This window comes from Myxocyprinus asiaticus, chromosome 34 (assembly GCF_019703515.2).
Source record: "Myxocyprinus asiaticus isolate MX2 ecotype Aquarium Trade chromosome 34, UBuf_Myxa_2, whole genome shotgun sequence".
In the NCBI taxonomy this organism is placed as follows: Eukaryota; Metazoa; Chordata; class Actinopteri; order Cypriniformes; family Catostomidae; genus Myxocyprinus; species Myxocyprinus asiaticus.
This window is the reverse complement of record NC_059377.1, coordinates 9,211,092-9,232,828: the sequence shown is the minus strand read 5'-3', so window position 1 is coordinate 9,232,828 and position 21,737 is coordinate 9,211,092. Positions and strand designations below refer to the sequence as shown.

Sequence of the window (21,737 nt, the reverse complement as noted above, 5' to 3'; positions counted from 1 at the left end):
GTATTTAAAATTCCAGAGCATGCATTTTTCAAACAATCCAAAATGGCAGACTTCCTGTTGGGCAGCGCTTATGAAAGTTGTGAAAGTTGTGAAAGTTGTCTGGCTTGATGAGATGACTATATGTGTACAAAATTTGGTGATGGTAGCTCAAAAGGGATGTGCTACAGAGCCCCCTGAACATGCCTATCTTCTAGGTGGTGCTACAGAGCACCCCCTGCAACTTTGCCCAGACCTAACGCCCGACAACTCTGATATGTGTGCAAACTTTCAAGAGTTGTCACGCATTTTAAGTAACCCAAAAGTACAGAAAACCTTGAAAAGAAGAAGAATCCTTAGAAGAACAATAGGGTCTCCGCACTTTCAGTGCTTGGTGCTTAATCCTTAAAAGAACAATAGGGCCACCGCACTTTCAGTGCTTGGGCCCTAATAATCCTTAGAAGAACAATAGGGTCTTTGCACTTTCAGTGCTTGGGCCCTAATAACAGTTGTTTTTCATGCTGCTAAGAGGAACAATGTGATGTTGATTTACTGATGCATAGAAAATAAATTAATTCAGGAACACAGTTCTCAGCTTGTTTGGGATGTGTAGCTACATAAATAATATGGCATGCAATGAATTTATATAAATCAGTATTATTAATACGATTACAATATCAAGGGAAATAATCTTTATGATTTTAGTCATAATCGTGCAGCCCTACTCCCGCCAAAAAGTCCCACGGTTACTGTGAGTAAAGTCATGGCCTCTACATGGCATTTATAACCATATATTACTAATGATTGCTTTGTGTTGTTAGACCATAGTTCTTGCACTTACAGTACGTTCACGTGATGTGTGAGACAGTGCTTGTCGAATTATGCATGATGACAGAGGCAGAAGTACTTGCAAATTCTCAGTAATGGTGAAGATTTCATGCCAAGTAGTGGTTGAAATAATTATCACATTTAGTGCATTGGTAAATGCACTGCAGACCATAAGCCGAGACCCAGATCCAGACCATGACATTAAGTAATGAAACCCAGATCCAGACCAAGACTTTCAGTGTTGAGAGCCAGATCCAGACTAAGACACGGAGTAATGAGACCCAGATACAGACCAAGACTTTTAGTGTTGAGACCCAGATCCAGACCAAGACACAGTTACGAGACCCAGATCCAGACCAAGACACTGATTAAGGAGACCCAGATCCAGACCAAGATTTTTAGTTTCGAGACCCAGATCCAGACAAAGACACTGAGTAACGAGATCCAGACCAAGACCAAGACACTGAGTAACAAGATCAAGATCCAGACCAAGACTTTATGTGTTGAGACCCAGACCAAGACACAGAGTAACGAGACCCAGACCCAGACACTGAGTAACGAGACCCAGATCCAGACCAAGAATTTTAGTGTTGAGACCCAGATCCAGACCAAGATTTTTAGTGTTGAGACCCAGATCCAGACCAAGACTTTTGTTGTTGAGACACAGATCCAGACCAAGACTTTTATTGTTGTGACCCAAATCCAGACCAAGACACTGATTAATGAGATCCAGATCCAGACCAAGACATTGAGTAACGAGATCCAGATCCAAACCAAGACACTGAGTAACAAGACCCAGATCCAGACCAAGACTTTTATTTTTGAAACCCAGACCAAGACACTGAGTAACAAGACCCAGATCCAGACCAAGACACTGAGTAACGAGACCCAGATCCAGACCAAGACTTTTAGTGTTGAGACCCAGATCCAGACTTTTATTGTTGAGACCCAGATCCAAACCAAGACACTGAGTAATGAGATCCAGATCCAGACCAAGACATTGAGTAACAAGACCCAGATCCAGACCAAGACCGCTTTTATATGGTCTCAAGAGGTTTTGAAACCAAGACCGCAAAATCCAACTATATAGGGGTCACATGACGCCATGCAAGGAGCAGACGTGTGAGCGACGAGCTCTGATCACTTTGCTGAATTTTCAATTATTCTCATGTTATAATCTGGTGAAATTTGAAACACCCAGTTACACATTTGTCCTTTATTGCAAAACATGGCAAAGAAGTCAAAATCCTCGGGCTCTGGAGACATTAAAAGACACTTACGTGTTCAGGATGAAAGCCCCGACAGGCCTACAGACCGGGGACTCGATTTGGATGGCGCGGCGGGAGAGGAGATCCAGTGTCAGTTGTCCAACATGTCGGTGATGTTGACGAAGATTCTTGCTGACTTGGAGGATCTTGCTGTAATACGTCGATCGATTATGGCGATGGAAATAAAATTCTCTGAGTTAGGTACAAGAGTGACATGTTGAAAAACGAATCGATTTTCTGGAATCTTCGGAGAGGGAATTAACCGCTAATCCACCCGCGACCAAAGTTGATTTGGAACATCTCCTTGAAAAGCTTGAAGATCTTGAGAATAGAAGCCGCAGGAATAACGTTTGAATTGTTGGAATTCCTGAGCATGAGGAGGGCAGATATATGGTGAAATTCCTAGATGAGTTTTTCCCGAGTCTGCTCGACATAACAGGCCACAAGCTGGAAATCGAGAGAGCTCACAGAGTCCCAGCTCACAGATCTGCTGAGGGAGACAGGCCCCGATCGATTCTGGCCAGATTTCTGAGATCATCCGATAAAGATCTTGTGTTGCGCCAGGCGAGGAGCAAAGGGAAGCTTTCTTGTAAGAACCATAATATTTTCTTGTTCCCGGACTTTGCGAGTTCGACAAGAGAGAAACGCGATCAGTTCAAGGAATGCAAGAAACTCTTACATCAGAAAAAGATCTCGTTTGCTCTAATGTTTCCTGCCAAACTGAGAATAGAAAGAAGGTCGGTCGCAAAGTATTTACATGTTCAAATCAGGCAATATCTTTTATAGAATCAATGTCTGTGTAAACCATTGGATGTTTCTCATGTGAGTGGGCCTGACTCGCTGTACTTACTCTTGAGGAAGCTGGGCGACATTTTGGGTTTTTTGCGTTGGCTCCGCCTAGTGGCTGGAGCTTGTTTTGTGAATAATACTTTCCCTTAAAGAAACTTTTGCATTGATGAAAGATTACTTTTGCATTGAAGTTCCCGGACATATTGAGAGTGGACACTACGGATGACCGCAAAATATCTACATGCTCACACAAAGGATGTCTTTTATAAAGTTGACGGATTGTGTAAATCATGGTATATACGTTTATGCGGCCTCCGAGTGAATTGACTTGACCATCCGGGGAACCGGGATGCCGGTTTTGTTTCTTTTTGTATTGGTTCCGCCTAGCGGCTGGAGCTTGTTCTATTGAATAATACTCCTTTGGAACAGCTGTGGATTAATCTGTTCGTTCTTCATGCTTATTCCTCCAGCTGGCTGTTGTTTGTTTTGTTGAGGTTTTTTTTACGAGACATTGGAATGATTACGTCATCCGCTGAACTCATAACAGCTGGCTCACTGAACATTCGTTTGTCTCTCCGAGGAATCTGAACGGTTTTATATCAGCTGGTATTTGTTTTGTGGAAGATCACACCTTTGAGACAGTTCTGTGAATGAATCTACACATTCTTTGTGTTCATTCTTCCTATTTGCTGGGTTTATTTTACAAAGTATTTTCTGTTATGTAATTTTGCCTCACAAATTTGTGAGGCAAAATTGAGCAATCCGATGGCAAAGTTGTCGTGGGGACTCGTGAGTGTTCATGGACCTTTTGAGTTTAAAGGGATTGTCGCTGGTTGGCGCTGTCGTGCACGGGGTTAATGTGCACGCTTTTCTTTTTTCTGTTTGTTTTTTTCGGGGGGAAGTTCAGGGGTTGATTGTTTCACTAATGGGGAATGTGGTCTGTATAATTTTGTTTTTCACACACAATTAATTTAATAATAAATAATAATTCTCTTAAAGGTGTTTGATATGGTAGAATGGGATTATCTTTTTAAGATTTTGGAAATGTATGGGTTTGGGAGTACATTTATTGATTGGATTAAGTTACTTTATAAACACCCTGTAGCAGCGGTACAAACAAATGGATTAATTTCAGATTATTTTACTCTGGATAGGGGCACTCGGCAGGGTTGCCCTCTTTCCCCTTTATCGTTCTGTCTTGCCCTGGAAACATTAGCAGCTGCGATAAGAAAGGAGGATGATTTTCCAGGGGTGATTGCAGGAGGTGTGGCGCATAAGCTTCTGCTTTACGCAGATGATATTTTATTATTTGTCTCTGAACCTACTAGATCTATGCCTTGCCTCCACAGAATTATTCATTCCTTTTCCAATTTCTCAGGATACAAAGTTAATTGGTCTATATCCGAAGCTTTGGCTCTGACAGCGTACTGTCCAGTAACGGCTTTCCAGCCGGGCGCCTTCCAATGGCCCAAACAGGGCATTAAGTATTTGGGGATTTTATTCCCAGCAAATCTGTCTGATTTAGTTAGTGTCAATTTTGACCCTTTAATAAAAAGATTTTAGAGCGATGTGGGCAGGTGGGCTTCATTACATTTATCGATGATTGGAAAGGTTAATGTTATTAAAATGAATTGTATTCCAAAATTTAACTACCTGCTACAATCTCTCCCTGTAGATGTCCCCCTCTCTTATTTCAAGCAATTTGACAGCATAGCGAAGTCCTTCATTTGGAATGGTAAACGTCCCAGATTGCATTTTAATAAGTTACATAGGCCGATTGACAAAGGTGGGCTAGGCCTACCCAAGATTTTGTTTTATTACTATTCGTTCAATCTCAGACATTTGGCTCATTGGTCACTTCCACCTGAGAGAGCCCCTCCCTGGTTTGTTATTGAACAGGCAGTTCTTGCCCCTATTTCGCCGTTACAAAGCATCTCTATCAAACTAATTTGAAAAGTTAAGTTACACCCCGTTATTTCGCATTTACACTCGGTATGGACTAAAGTGTCCAGATTGTTTAAATTGGACACTTATTTAAATGTTGCCTCGAGCATATGGCAGAACCCAAGACTATGTATTGGCAAGTCCCCTTTCTGCTGGCCAGAGTGGATTGTGAGGGGGGTTGCTACATTCGGTGACCTATATGAAAGTGGTGTTTTGAGATCGTTTGAAAACTTGGTCCAACATTTTGGGATCCCCAGATCTCAGTTTTGTAGGTATTTACAATTGCGCCACCTGCTTTGTACTATTTTTGGGAGTAGCATACACCCCCGTGAGGAAGCAGATGCTTTGGGAGAGGTGATTGCGGCTTTTGGAAAAGGTCATGAGGCATCAGTGTACTACTCCCTGTTAATTCAGAGTATGGGGGATGGAGCTTTAACTTCTATTAAGAAATTATGGGAGAAAGATTTGAATTTGGTATTGGAGGATGGAGTGTGGACTAAGATTCTGAAAAATGTCAAGTCTGCATCTAGAGATGCAAGGGTTCGCCTTATGCAATTTAAGATTTTACAAAGATTTTATTGGACCCCCTCTAGATTATACAGGCTTGGTCTTAAAGTCACACCCACATGCTGGCGATGCCAATCAGAAGTTGGAGACATAGCCCATGTTTTTTGGGGACGCGTTAAGATCCAAGAGTTTTGGTTAAAGATTCAGAATTATTTGCATGACATTCTGGACACTCAAATTTTACTTTGCCCCAGACTTTGCACTTTGGGCGATGGGGAAGTTATAAATTCGGGTGACAAATATATAAAAAATTGGGTTCTGACTAGCGTGATGATCGGTAGACAAATTATTTTAAGGGGATGGAAGTCAGACGGAGCGCCACCATTTCTGGAGTGGTGTGCGGAGATGGGGAGGGTGGCGGCTTATGAGAAGATGATAGATGGAAGGCTGGGGCGGGAGGACTTGTTTTTCAGGAAGTGGGGTAGGTATTTGGCAGTTTTGCAGGACTCTAGGGGAAGGGATGAGGAGGGAGATGTTTAGTTTAATTATGTATATTTATTATATATTTTATTTTTTATTTATTTTTATTTTTTATTTTATTGTTTGTGTGTGTTTATTATTTTATGTGACCACAGGGGTGTTCTTTGGGGTAGGGTGGGGTTGGTGTTTGGGGAGGGATGTTAATGTGTTAAAAGTTCAATGTTGATTCGGTGTGTATATGTTGTGTTTTTCTCTGTTGTGCTTTCTTTTTGAATCAATAAAATTGTTTTTAATTAAATTAAGACTCCAACTATACAAGTAATGACAGAATTTTCATTTTTGGGTGAACCCCTTTTGCTTGATTTCTTCCCTCGGATATTATGTGTAAGCTCACCATTTCTATTTATTTGAATGTTCTTGAGTGTACACACCTAATTAATGTGAACCCTTGAGTTTTTCAGTGTTTGAATGATTTTAATAAGTGTTGTTTGATTTTCTTAGTATACTGTATGAAGTAAGGTTTGTTATACAATTTAAAGTTGAAGTGTGGTTTCCATGAACATGGGAACCCTGCCATTAAAGGGGGTAAGTATTTTACTAGAAAAATTCTCTCTGATTTTCCAAACCCAATAAATTAGTCATTTTATTGATGTGTTGTTTGGATTTTGTTCTCTTCATTCAATTATTAAGCATCTCAGTAAAAGTTTTTAGACTGTCACTGAGTTTTATAAAAATATTATAATACAATGCAATGCATTCAAACAACACAAACATTCTTCAAAACACCAATTTATAAAACAAACCTTTATTAAATGAAAAGTATCTTCTTGGTCAGGTATGAAAAAGAATATACAGTACAAATACTTTACATTGTTGAAAACAACAACACAATGAAAGGAACAGGAAGCCCGTCAGTCAAACACAAAACGCACACAGAGATGAGGTGCCATAAAAGCATAAAAGTGCTTATTTTATCTCACCTCTGAGAATTATTTGAAACTGAATCAGATCTAGACGTCTAGTCAACTTTCAAGAACCATTAAAAACTGACCTTAGATCAGCACTCCTGTTCAAGGTCACTTGAATCCTACTAGTCTGGATCTGACCAGTCTGTACAGTGATGGTTTAGGGTGGCATGAGTGCCAACCAAACACCCGGTTTAATGCTGCCACAGTGATCACTATCAGCACCCACTCCCAACCTCATTGAGCTTTCAGAAGCCAAATGATGACATTATGTTGTGATATCATGTGTTGGATAGCACATTTAATTACAACATTTCATCTTATAAACAACTGGACCAGAAATGATCACATTTATCAATTTAAAGAAAATGATCTTACAAACATTTGTAATAAACAAGTCACAAACTAGAACTGAATCGCAAGTCTTAAAGGAATATTCTGGGTTTAATACAAGCTAAACTCAACCGACAAAATTTGTAGCATAATGATGATTACCACAGAAATTATTTTTGACTCATCCCTCAGTGAGGCACTTACAATGGAAGTGAATGGGGCCAGTCCATAAACATAAAAAATACTTACTGCTTCAAAAGTATAGCCACAAAATGTAAACATTATACGCTAACATGATGTGTGATAAAATCACTTACCAACCTTATCATTGTAAAGTTAAGCAATTTTACAACTTTGTTGCCATGACGACACAACGCTATTCAAACCCTTTAAGCTAAAATCATTTAAACAGATATTGTTTGTCTTGTGGCTATACTTTTGAAACAGTTTGAAATTTAACGTTTACGGACTGGCCCCATTCACTTCCATTGTAAGTGCCTCACTGTAACCCAGTTTTTTGCTTTTTTTTAAAGGAGGGATGAATCGAAATTATTTTTTGTGGTAATCGATATTATGCCACAAATGCTGTCGGTAGAGCATAACTTGTATTGAACACGGAATATTCCTTTAATACTCGCCAAAATGCAAAGGTGTAAGCAGTGAATCATTCTAACTCATTTTACAATTCATATTCACAGCTATTCACATTGTCTAATGGAAAGTTTTTGGTAAAAGAAAGTGAGGACCGAGGCTGTGGGTGCTGGTTTTCTGTAATTGGTGCAGCACAGTGTCAATCACACTTGGGGGCATCAACGTCACTGGACAAAGCACAAAATGAAAGGAAAGAGACACAGGACACATTCAGACGTCTTGAGTTTGACTGCTGGTGAGCACCACAAACCCCTTTAAACATCATCTGAGTTTGTAGCTGCTGGCCCACACAGGCCCGGTTCAGACTCTTTGGCAATCATGGCCAAATATTAATTTCATTTACATAATATAAAAATTTGTTTTGGAACTGGAGCAAAAATAAGTAAAACATCACACACACACACAAAAAATCTACTTCCCACACCGCTACATGAGTTCACAATGAAATTGAACTATGTGTCTAAAACTCTAACTGTACATGAACTATCTTCTTTGTAAACCCTCCCTATTTGTTTCGATACACATTTACTTGCGCTGTATAACAGCGACACAAAAGCACATATTCATTTATGTCCAGTACCATATGAAAACATCAGTTCTGATTGGAGTAGTTCATTTTCATCATTTCATCATCCAATCAGGTCACATGAAGTCATTAAGCTCCGCCTCCAGCGCAGCGGCCATCTCATCGGCCTCCGAGCTGCTGCCCTCCTCATCCTCATTAGAGTCTTTACTGGAGCCTTCATCATCATTGTCTCTGGCCTCTTCCAGTTTTCTTTTGTGGCCCCTAAAGAGAAAACAGAGGCAGTTGTCAATGATGCTCGTTAGTCAGTGCTCACTGGTTCAAAAGAGACTGGTTACCACAGTTATGTATTGCAATGTTGAGTGTTGCTGACAGTGATTGGTTGCAGCACCAGTCTGTCATGGTTTGCAGGCCGGCGATCTGCAATGTCACAAAGTCCACCTGTGTCTGGAGTGGTGATGGCGTAGTGGGCTAAAGCACATAACTGGTAATCTGGTTCGATCCCCACAGCCACCACCATTGTGTCCTTGAGCAAGGCACTTAACTCCAGGTTGCTCCGGGGGGATTGTCCCTGTAATAAGTGCACTGTAAGTCGCTTTGGATAAAGGTGTCTGCCAAATGCATAAATGTAAATGTGTCTGACAGGTGGCAGCAGAGAAAAAAAAAAAAACGCTGGGAGAAAGTTTGGGGAAGGAAATGTCGTGCTTGGTGCACCTCAAAAATCATAATAATAATAAAAACAATCCTAGCTTAAGGCACTTACAGGAATAGTGTCCAAATAGGTGTACCATTCCTTTTTTTTTTTTTTTTTTTTTTTAATTTGGAATGCCCAATTCCCAATGTGCTTTTAAGTCCTCGTGGTTGCGTAGTGATTTGCCTCAGTCCGGGTGGCTGTCCGCGTCTGAGACCGCCAACCCACTCATCTTATCACGTGGCTTATTGAGCGCGTTGCCACGGAGACATAGTGCGCTGAAGGCTTCACGCCATCCACAGCGACAACCACGCTCAACTCACCACGCGACCCACCGAGAACGAACCACATTATAGCGACCACGAGGAGTTTACCCCATGTGACTCTACCCTCCCTAGCAACCGGGCCAAATTGATTGCTTAGGAGACCTGGCTGGAGTCACTCAGCACGCCCTGGGATTCAAACTAGCGAGCTAGTGAACTCCAGGGGTGGTAGCCAGCGTATTTTACCACTGAACTACCCATGCTATCCTTTTTTAAAAACAATAACCGGCACACTATGAAGTGAGAACTATCAAATATATCAGATAAAGTGTTATCTATGTAATTAACAAAGCATGAAAAATAACTAATAGATCCACCCTTAAAATGGCAATTTTGGCCTGTTCCACCCTAAATCATATATCAAAAATTTGATCAAAAACTTATATTTAATGCATTGCAGATAAATATTTTTAGGCATTAACTCATTTTAATTATGAAAAACATAGTATTTAGTTGTGTCCCACATTTTATGCATTATAAAAAATAAAAAAATAAAAAATTTTAAGGGGAAAAAAGACAATAATATAATTTAACGGTTAAAATATAGTAATTATATATATATATATGTATATATATATATATTTTTTTTTTCTTTGGAAGAAAAAAGTATAGTTAATGCTCAAAATTTGTATTTGTTTAAAAAGACAACACATGTTCTTTTATGGTAAACTTCTGTAAAATTTTGTGCACTGTAAAAAATGTTGGTAATTTTAACTGAAAAAGAATGTAAAAATTAGGGCTGTCAATTTAACGTGTCTATTTAGTGCGATTAATTAAATAATCAAGTCTCCGGACCGTACTAAGGAAGATTCCTGAGCAATTCAAGCTTGAAATACCACCTGTTTTCTCCAGGGGGCAGTAAGCGAAACTTCAGCTATATAGGCAACAGCAGCTATACAGAACAAACCACACTTACCAAGAGCAGACAGCACAACACGAGGACATGTTCAAAACACAGCTTGATAGAGTGCAAATCCGAACGTAGTGATCTAAAGATATGTTTTATCTATATTTAACTTGACACAGCGACCTAAAAATGGTTTATGACACGACGCAACCAAAGTGAGATGCTCCAAAAGTGTCCGTCTGGCGCAGGTGTACATTGACACGTCCTTAGACAAGCCCTCATAATAAATCTTGGACTGACTTACAAATTCAATTGCAAAATGGAGTGCAGTGAACTGTAGGCCAATGATTGCTTATGTTTAATAACATGCTAATAAACAATATATTGGATTCTAAAGCCACTTTTTCTCACCTTTTTTCAATAATGTAATGCATTTTAATTATTGGAGTATTATTTTTTTATAATATATATCATAAAAAATATGATTTACCTTATAGTTAATGCTGAAAATGTATATAATATAACCAGACAATAAATGTACTTTTGATAAAATTACGATGTAAAAAACAGTAACTGGCCATTCCCAGAAGTCCAAGTGTGACCCATCACAATTAAACACATTTTATTAAAATATTTGTTTTCTTATTTTTGATTGTTTTTTGCTTTGTTTTTTACAGTAAGTTTAACATTACTATTTTTATTTTTATTTTTTTTTACAGTGTGTGCAACCGTTACATCAAATATTTTTATTTATGGGAAACATACTTTTATCATTAACAATCTTAATAATGGCAAACCTACTGAAATGGATACTACTATATGCTTAATGTTTATTGTTAGAGGATTGCAAGATCACAAAAACCATGGTTTTAGACTGTATTCAAACATGCCCAAATTTTGATATGAGGGTTGCAAAAAAGGAGCAAACCTCAAATAAAATAAAAAAATAAAATATCTAATTCAATATTTAGTTTGTCTTCCTGAGGTAGAAGGTTTAGCTCTAAGTTTTTCTGACACTGAGTAAAAAAATAAAAAAAGTCATCAAGGTCAAAATTTGTGGAAAGTGCCATATGATTTAGGAAAGTGCTACTGAACAAACACTGGGATCTCTGAATTAAACATTATTATAATACAAATAATCCAAAGTGTTCAAATATGGAATTGTGAATGTCATGCTCTTAGCAAAAGTGATTTTCCAATATTTCAGCTGTGAATGTTTTTTTCACAGCATCCTCCCCTCACACACACATACACAAACCATGACAGAGGATGTGGACAGGCAGTGAAATGACTGGATTCAGAGCACATCCTCTCTCATGAATGTGTATCTCCATTGTAAAGCTTCTGACAGTAAGTTGATGCAATCCACCATTCTGCTCTTCCTCTACCACACATATGCTGCTCTCAGAACCAGAGAATAAAGAACAGAAGAAACAGACACATTATTCTTTTACAATGTGGCGTCTCTTAAAGTGATAGAGCATTCTGGTCGATTTTAATTTAATTTGATTGCGTAATACTTTTAACAATGCTGATTGTTACAATGCTGAATATTTTACCGGAAAGCACTCACAGTAGCCCACCATATATATTTGTATACAAGTATTTTTTAAAGGGTCACATCAGAAATTCCATCATCATTTCCTCACCCTCATGTACTTCCAAATCCATATGACTTTCTGTCTTCTGTTGAACACAAGAGATGTTTTGAAAAATTATCATGCTGCTTTTTTTTGTACAATGATATTAAATGGGGATGGACACAAAGTTTCAAAAATGACAAAAAAGAACAAAAACAAGCATTCATGTCAAATTACAACTTTCTTGATGAAACGCGTGGAGAGTTATGAAGTTTTATTTTTTATTTTTTTTTTAAGTTATAGCATCTCCTATGGGCATAATTGGACGAAATTGGGCGTGTATCCTCAAAATGTATTTTTGTCAAAGTGGACAAAGTTTCGATAAGTTTGGATTTTGCGTTTAGATGATAAAGGTTGCTAAGTGAAAATGGGCCACAGCCGTTTTATATGCAGGGTTGGGTGTAAACCAGTTACATATGAACACCTATTTGCATTGCTGTGAAGTGCATGTATAGCCATAACAAATATAGACATTTTCAATTCATTAAGCAAATCCGTTTTAGAAAGTAACTTAAAAGTAATTAGTAATGTGATTACCTTTTCGCTGAAGTAATCAATAAATTAATATGGATACAATTTTAGTGAATTAGTAATGGATACTTTTATTGAGTAATTTACCCAACACCATTTACTGGCTTGTATCTCTGAACTGCATTGTTAACATTTAAAGGTGCTATATGTAATATTTGTACTGTACTAAATCATAAAATGACCATAATATGTCATTAGAGAATTAGGAAACATGCTAAGTTGAAATACTGGATTCTCCAAATATTGGCTACAGCCAGTATATTCTACTTTGAAGTTTCCATTCCGTTCTGGAATTTCTGTTTATGTTTTGGCCTGTGTGATCCCGCCCACTGCCCACTCAACAATAGTATTTAGACACCGCCGGGTTGCCAGATTTGAACAAGTTTGCAGGCAAACAACACTGCGTGCTGCAGCCATGGAAGCCAGCAAACAAACCGACCTAAAAAGCCTCGCCATACATCTAAAAACTGATCAACTTACACTGTATAGCTCGTCGCTTGACATTTTCAGTTTCGCTCGTTCCTGTTGCATGTCCTCATTATGGCAACCCGCATGAGCTTTGAGTCTGGGACGGGGCAGAAACTCTCCAATATTTTGAATTTGGACTGCAGTACCCATTTCGAATGCTTGTTGTCAATCTTACATATAGCACCTTTAAGTTATTTAAGTCGTTTTTACTTATAATCTTCCCCTGGACCTTAGTTCTCACATCCCATTCACAAATATTTAAATATGGTGTCTTCAGACTTGTTGCACCAGTAATGATATCACTTACGCCAAACAACTTTGGTTTTCATATAATGCACCCAAACAACTTTGGTTTTCATATAATGCACCCACTTTGAATATGCGGACATGCAAATGAGATTTGACTGCTAAGGTAGAATGGAAGAGTTTCATTGAATAATGACTTGAAATTTCTGTATGTTCCTCACATAAAGCTATCGTATATCGTATTGGAATATAGCGTACCAGTCAAATTGACAACTTTTATGGCTTTCTGGAGTTAGACATCACCTTTTGTGTTCCATGGAAGAAAGAAAGTCATACAGGTATGGTGCAACATAAGACTAAGTAAAATAAAGACAGAATATTCATTCATGTGTAAACTATCCCTTTAATGCAGGGGTCGGCAACCAGTGGCACGCGGAGGGTAATCACTGGCACGCCAGCAACGGCGAGAAAGGAGTAGAATATTTTATTTATATAAATTCCGCACCTGCATTCCAATCTACATCTTGATGTAATCCTTCCTCATGATCACGCAGCGTGTTTTCATGAGCTGAATGAGAGGCTAAACAAAAAGTTAAAATGTCACAAGACTTCATATACCCAACAGACTCGTGCAGCGCCTGCAATCCATTCGCGCTTCATGAACCGGCAGCGCTTCACATTCAGTTAATCACGCGAGTAAACGCGCCCACTTTGCTTTGGTCAACCATGACAGCCTACATTCAGTGTTTCATTTGTTTCTTTTTGCTTTCAGAACAACACGTGATGTAATAAGGAAAACACCACTATTTTTTATTTATTTTTTATTTTTTTTGGGGATTTTTCCCCCTTTTTCTCCCAATTTGGAATGCCCAATTCCCAATGCGCTCTAAGTCCTCATGGTTGCATAGTGATTCGCCTCAGTCCGGGTTGCGGAGGACGAATCCCAGTTGCCTCCGCGTCTGAGACAGTCAACCCGCGCATCTTATCACGTGGCTTGTTGAGCACGTTGCCACGGAGACATAGCGCGTGTGGAGGCTTCACGCCATCCACCGCGGCAACCACGCTCAATTCACCATGCGCCCCACCGAGAACAAACCACATTATAGCGACCACGAGGAGGTTACCCCATGTGACTCTACCCTCCCTAGCAACCAGGCCAATTTGGTTGCTTAGGAGACCTGGCTGGAGTCACTCAGCACGCCCTGGGATTTGAACTCGCGAACTCCAGGGGTGGTAGCCAGCGTATTTTACCACTGAGCTACCCAGGCCCCCGGAAAACACCACTATTAATCCTTGAGGTTTCCAACCCAGCATACAGTTACACCCTCCTTAAACCATAGTCACACTCAAAATTACATTAAACAATTAAAAGAGAAAATATAAACCCACATCGTGGGGTTCAAAAATCTTTTCAAGTCTATTCAAAATATAAATTAAACCTGGAAATACAGTAAAATGTCAAAGAAGTTAACACATCTAGCAGTAATGTGTTCAGATTTCTTAACTTTGCATGCATGAAAGTCACTGTACTCACACACACACACACACAACCAACTTGTAGGTGTGTTTTGAAGAAGTCAGATATAATAATGCAAAGCCAGTCCTAAATAAGAGCAGCCTGCAATTACATGTGCTGACAGTACAGACAGCAGCTTTGATCAGAGGACAGTATGTGCGCTATCACATTTAGTGTAATGATGAATCCACAACCACCTGCTGATAGAGATGCAGCCCGACAACATGAATAAAAGATAAAAGCACAGGAAAAACAGAATAATGGAAAATATTAGGGGGGAATAAAAATCAACTTGCTGATAGAACAGACAGTGTTTGATATTTATGGACAGTATATATATGGAAATTGAGGCATGACATTTGGCTCACGACATTTGACTCACATCATTTGTGTCTGTGTCCATGAACTCGGCATAATCAATGGGAAAAGAAGTTGACGAATTTGAGCAGTTTCACAAAATTCTAGATACTCTTTCAGTATCAAATTATCATGCAAGTACATTATGGTTTATAACATACCCTAGAAGTCTTGCATCTTTAATCAATTCAGAAACTTAAGTGCAGTGCAATTACTCTTTTTAAAATATAGCCTATAACCTCGTGCAACCCTGCGTACACATGCATGGATGTTGTATTTTCGCTTTGATATACGCAACACAATTTAATTTCATTTAAACCGACTGATCTCAGTTCAGGAGACTGTGCAGTCAGCAAAGGGTTAAACTTTTGATGAACATGTGACAAAACATGGTGCCAATCACAGCGGAGTTTGTGTTTGGTTGAAACGCCAACAAAACTACATCTGCTAAGAAACCTTATTACGTTTTTACATTGAAACCTGTTTGAGTCAAAAGATTAAAGTCTCTAGTTTCATCCGATATGCCACCGTATAGGTAAGCTATGCCCGAAGACAATTTTTGCCCCAGAAAAAACCTTGATATCTATAATTGTTGATATCAGATGTATTTGTATAGTGCTTTTCACAATATAAATCCTTCCAAAACAGCTTTACAAAGAATGCAAGTCAAAACAAGTCAAAGGTCAAAGTGGCGAAGAGAAGGGTGAACGCTGAACATTTCTGACCACATATAAAATCAAACGTTTGCAGCAAAACGACATCTTTAGATTCAAATGAATGCTGCATTCTTGATTTGTCCTAAGAGTTTACTGACAACGCTGAACTCTCATCCACTGACAGCTGTCTGTGACCCTGCTGACTCAACAACGCCCCAAAAACGACACGTCTGAAAATAACATGCATGTCTTAGATGTCTCAAGAAACAGAAGCTTCTCCGTTGGGAATATTGCTGTCAAGCTAGAAAACCTGTGAGAGCTTATGAAAGAGTTTTTTAACTGCAAATAGACACAACGCTAATGGCACAGCAGAGTAACAGAACAAAGAAAGGAATATCATTCTTTCTTACGAGCGGGTCTTATTCGCTACCTCATCTGTCTACAAGAAACACATTACAAAGGCACAAAGGCTGACTATGAGAGAAAGAGAGAGAATAAGCTTGTAGGATGACTATGTGACTACAGAGTTGTTAAAACTCGTGGGTTTGTTCCCTCTGAATGCACCTGAAAGTTTTAAACAGGACTGAGAGAGAGAAAAAGAAAACTAGAGATGAAATGAGCTCAGTGAAAAGTGAAGGGAGGAAAGAAAGTAAGATGGAAGAAAAATCAGGATAGATAGAAAGCATGATTTGAAAAATAAAATGGAAAGTATGGAACGAACAAAAACACAAAACCTCAATAAAAGAAATAGTTCACCCAAAATGAGAATTCTGCCATTTCCTCCTAAAATCTAATGTCTTTCCAAATGCAACCACAATAATGTTTAAAAGCACAAAAAAGGCATTCAATAAGAACCGTGGAGAGCGTAATGTGTGTTTGATTAAATTGACAAAGCTTCGTTCTCATATGGCGGTGTTTAAGTGTCATGATGGGGTGTACTGATTGAAGACTGAGGGGGGCTAATTGATGGTCAGGCGTGAATGTAGTGTAGGTCTATAAGTGTCATGCTTGGTCATAATGAACACAGCTCCCTCCTACTACTACAGCAACAGAACAAAGCTGAAGTCACAATGGATGAAGATCGGATGAGCAACACATGAACGTGAATGGTTTTGTTTACTGTAGCATTCACATGGAAAGAACACACACACAGTGGACTGTATCCCATCAATTAATCCAGAAAAAAGCTCATGTTGAGATTGTATCTCTCTAACTAAAAATAGATAATCTACAGAGATTTTCTGTCAACTCACCACACAGTCGAAACAATCCCACACAGCTGTGTATGTTAGCTCATAAAAAAACTTGGGTGTGTTTAGCAGCATAAGTGTGGTATTGTTTTATATGAGCACTGGACACTTAAAGAGGAAGAAGATTTCAAATATATTAAGAAATTTTAAATCTGTGTGAAATCAACATTGGAGTTTTGAGACTTGTCCATGTTTAGTAGCTTTGAAGCCATCTACTGTATATGCTACTGTACTTCTTAAAGTTTACAAAATGAACTTTTAGCAGATATTCGCATTTAACATTTACAGACTTTCTCCTGCTCAACAGTGTATAGAATGGAATGTCAAATAAAATACCACCTGCAACTTACTAGCAATAGCAAGTTGCCAACTATTGCTTTACCACACTGTGACATACTAAATGCTGTTGCCTATACTGTATATGGGTGTTTCTTCATCTTCTGGCAATTTCAAGTCCAAGGAACCGATTATAATTTTTTTTTTTACTTTTTTTTTTTTTTGCTATATGAAAGTCATGATAATACAACATACTTTTTGGAATACTTTTTACCAGGCCATCATTTATTTTTGGTACTTTTCAAATGCTTTTTATATATAGATTTGTGCTCTTTTAGCCTTGTCCAAAACCCAGACTTTCAATATTAAATTATGAAAGTTCATTATAAAAACATAAATTATTATTAAAATATGATAATCTAAAAAAAAAATTTAAATAAAAAAAAAAAAAAAAAAAAAGTAAAATAAAAATAAACAATTTCAATATTTATGTGAAAATGAATTGTCAATTGTTCAAAAAATACCACTGTTCCACAGTTGCGCCGTCATTTCCACCACAATTGACAACTGTCGGTGAAGAGCATGCTTGAGATATGCAGGACCGGCGCTAGCTATAGGCAGACTAGGCAATTGCCTAGGGTCTCCGCATTGCCGGGTGGGCCTCCAAATGATATTTTAACTTGGTAATTAGCCAGAGCTTTGTGCGATAAGTTTCATTTCTAGTGCTTGGAAAATCCACAAACGACGCCTATTATCAGCGTTGGAACAAATAACATGTAAAATGAGTTTGATGTCTACATTGCAATAACGAAATCACAAGCGCTCAAAGTTTACGCATGGTCATGGACGTATTGTCGGCATAAACTGAGAGGTGATAAAATAAAAAACTAGATATTATTCTGTTTTCCCACAAATCTGTGAGTATCTAGATGCTTGACTTACAAAGAACGAGCTTAAAGATGTTAAGTTTTTGACTCAGAAACACTGAATTCCGCATCTTTCTTAGAGAAACACCATGCAATGTACTCTCTATAGCAGGGATGGGCAACTGGCGGCCCGCATGTCGTTTAATATGGCCCGTCGGACAAGACTGAGGACTGATTTTAGCTAATTGTAAAAGGGATTATGTAAAGATTGCATTCAGGCTATGAAGTTATTATAAATATCGACCCGAAGAGGTCGCTGCAGACCTGCGGATCACTGTCGGATTCTAGCATGCAACATCTTACACTTGTTCATCATTTATAAGGTAAATTGAGCAGAATTTTCCCTAAGTTAGTCAGCGAGCTAGTGCGAAATGCTAATGTACGCAGGGAAAACCCATGCATTTTGTTTGCCTGGATACAAAATCTTTCATTAAAGATTTCAATTTGATTCACCAGTACAGTATGTGAGATACGTACTGCCAGAGCTGCTCTCCACACAGATGTAAAGGGTAAAATACATCGGCATCAAAACTTTTTACAAAATCTGTGACAGCGCAAAAATCACCAAATAAAATCTAATGTTGCTTCACTCATGCTTGCGTAAAATGAAAAAGTCGTTGTCAGAGGGAGAAACTTTTAAGAAATGCGCAACTGAGATGACTGTCTGATTGTTGAAAAGTCTTACGAATAGTGAGAATGTTTCTCTGACGCACGGGACTATTGGTGTGGAGCTGAAATGTTTTATAATAATGCACTGAAATGTTATGTTCTTGTTTCCAGTATTGTTATTGATGATATTTGGATTTTGGCAATAATATTTGGATTTTAACTAATACCTACAGTATAAGCTGCTTTGAAGGTGGGGTTGAAAATGTTGAAAATACGATCCTTGCCTGTTCATTTGTGTGTTTGTGTGTTGCAAATGTACAGACAAAGCAAACGAGAAATTTTCTTGAAATCATTTTTAATTATATTGCTTGTCAATTGAACATGAATGTGTACATTTTAACTGCGTGTTTTAGTAAATATGCAAGTTATCCAATAATAATTATGTTAGTTTTTATAAATATTATGAAATAAAAATATTAATATAGTTAAAAAAATCTTTAAAACCACACTGCATTAGTCGTGCATAGCTTAAGCCACATTGTGTATACCCACAATAAAGAGAAAATGGAGTAATGGGGGTGAACATTGTGAGAGTGCAGTTATGGATATGGGATTGATTATTTTGCACTCCATTATGTTTAATTTACTGAAGCTAATAGTAAAAAACTAAACAGTCTCAGACAGCATGGCCATGGAAAACCCACAGACCACTCATGGCAAGCATGATGCATATTGCAACAAAAATGGCAAGAGCTGGAAGAAAAACTGTTGTGATTGGCTTGCTGCAATGCAACTCTTGTGAAACAGGGGTGCACAGGTTTTCATCAGTTAATCAGGTAACAATGTTTTGTTTAGAGGTTACCAGGCTGCAACAATGAGCACCTTTGAGGAAGAACAGAAGTTGTCGAAAATACTAGTCTTTGAAAGAAATGATACTGTTTGAAGCAGATTATGTGATTAAGTGATCACTTGATTCAGCTAACACTTTGTTGCGTGACATACCCCGGTAATTAGAAAAAAATATAATAAAAACATGACCAGCTGGAATAAATAAATAAATAAATAAATAAATAATTCACCCCCAAAAAATTCTAACCTTATAGTCAGGCACCGATATGTCTGTGCTGGCCTGCATAAAGTTGAACACACCTACTGTAACATTAGTTAACTGTGTTAACTACTCCAAAGTAAAATTGATGTTTACATTACTGCTCTAACATAATACATTCTTTTAGTTTCCAAATCAGAAATTTGTTTTGTGAGGGGAGGGGGGCCTCCAACATTAATTTTGCCTAGGACCTCTTAATGTCTTGAACCGGCCGTGATGTCTGAAGAAAACAATGAAAAATCAAGGTGAATATCACCCGAGCAGAATATTTTTATTGGCCGTCATTTCCAATTAAGCTGTGATTTTGTGCTGCAAAAAAGTGTGAAAATATTATTTAATTGCGTGTATATAGGACACATAAAAATGTTAGCTATGAAATTAGTCACAGCAAGACAAAGAAATCTGTTAGAAATGTCATTTCCAGCAGAGAATCCTATTAAACACAATGCAGAATTTGAGATGTGGTGGAAATGACACTGTGGTAGGAAGTTTCATGACTTGGGGAAGAAAAAAAAAACAAAAACAAAACAATGACATGAATCTTTTGTGATACATGTACATTCATTGTTGGACACTGAAATAAAAATAGTGTGAAAAATGTTTTGACAAGACTTTACTTTCTAGAAGTTAGCAATACTAAAAGTGCCCGAAGTTAAAGAAACACCTATATATCTTAAAAAAAAAAGAAAAAAAAAGGCAAAGCCCTTTGATATGCCCCATTCTAACTTCCTGTTCCTGAAAAAAGAAAATTGTGTTCGCCAAACCATTTCATGGGTTCTTTAACTTAAAATCCTCATTCCAAAGCAGTGTGATGTGGATCACCAGTGAAGCACAATCATCATTAAAGCACTGCAGCAAAGAGCAGGTGTTTTATGGACTGACCTAAAGCTCTGATGGCCGTAGCTATGGCCGGTCTATCTAATGGATTTAGAGTAGAGTTCAGTGATTTTAAGACTATGAAGAGAAAGGAACAATAAAGCCTTTCATTGAGTGTCCAGCCACAAAAACACAAGGTTTTACGACCAATAAGTTTCCATGTCCTTTCCAGTCATTTGTGAATGCTGGATGAGGATTTCTGTAGATTTCTAAGGGGAAAAATTTAATTTGTATCTGCATGTCTGTAAGCTAGCAACTCTTGCAATTAATACATTTAAATGAGTGTACTTATTACTGTAAAAATGTCTCCGATAAGATTAAAATGTCACTAAAATGTCATTCCCTAATATTTTCATGTTTTCCAATACAGTGGACACCCTGTAGGCCTTTAACTTAAAGGACAGCACTTGAATGGATCAGAATATCTTATTTTGTGTAATTTCAGATGGGTGTAAATGAAGAGATGAAGGTGGCACGCACTGCTGGTGCAGAGAGGAAGAGCTTGAGCATTTGCTACAAAGTTTCTAATTTGCCACTTTCATTCATTGCTCTTGTCACACATTGTCCACTGCTACCATCTCTCTCGTTCTGTCTCTCTTTCCAGTCATTCTGCTGATATTAAGTAAAGATAATTCTATAGCTTTTCATAGGTTTACATTTCTATAAACATTTAAAGCATTAACCCATGAAAATCATGCCACACAAAACAGCACTACACTACACAGTTCAGACAGCAGTTACTCTGGGAAAACACACTCTGCCAGAGCTTGTTAATTTAATTGTAAGTAATTTATAAGATAGCACTTTCAAGCCAGACTTACACTGCTCAGAGTGAGTCAATTCACCTCTAGCCTCCAAAAACATAATTAACCCAAGTGCCAATAACAGTCAGGTTTATTGACATTCTTTTCATTAGAGTCTAGTTTAAGACAAGAAACTAAATATGGTTCCCATGAAACCAGAGTGCAACCTGCAACAAGCAAAACCAGATTTTTAGTGGTGCAGAATGAAAAAGACAGCAGGGGTCTCATCTTGAAACGCCATGCTCATCGCTCAAGACTTTCAAAAAACTCAACAAGCGTGAATCGTGACAGCGGAGCAAAACATCCATCTGTATGTTCATGTCTGTAGCTGTGGGATGAATTTACAAAAT

At 38.1% G+C, this 21,737-nt stretch overlaps 1 protein-coding gene across 2 annotated transcripts in view; it reads right to left on the bottom strand.

Moving 5' to 3' along the window:
• Positions 1-6,563: 6,563 nt before the first annotated feature.
• Positions 6,564-21,737, bottom strand: part of LOC127424835 (RNA polymerase II subunit A C-terminal domain phosphatase-like) — a 167,302-nt gene continuing 152,128 nt past the window's right edge. Inside the window, exon 13 of one of the 2 annotated variants that reach the window (XM_051670294.1) lies at positions 6,564-8,528. In XM_051670294.1, the coding sequence (XP_051526254.1) occupies positions 8,384-8,528 (145 nt within the window). In that variant the 3' untranslated portion in view covers positions 6,564-8,383. The remainder of the gene's footprint in view (positions 8,529-21,737) is intronic. The other variant, XM_051670293.1, reaches the window with a different exon arrangement.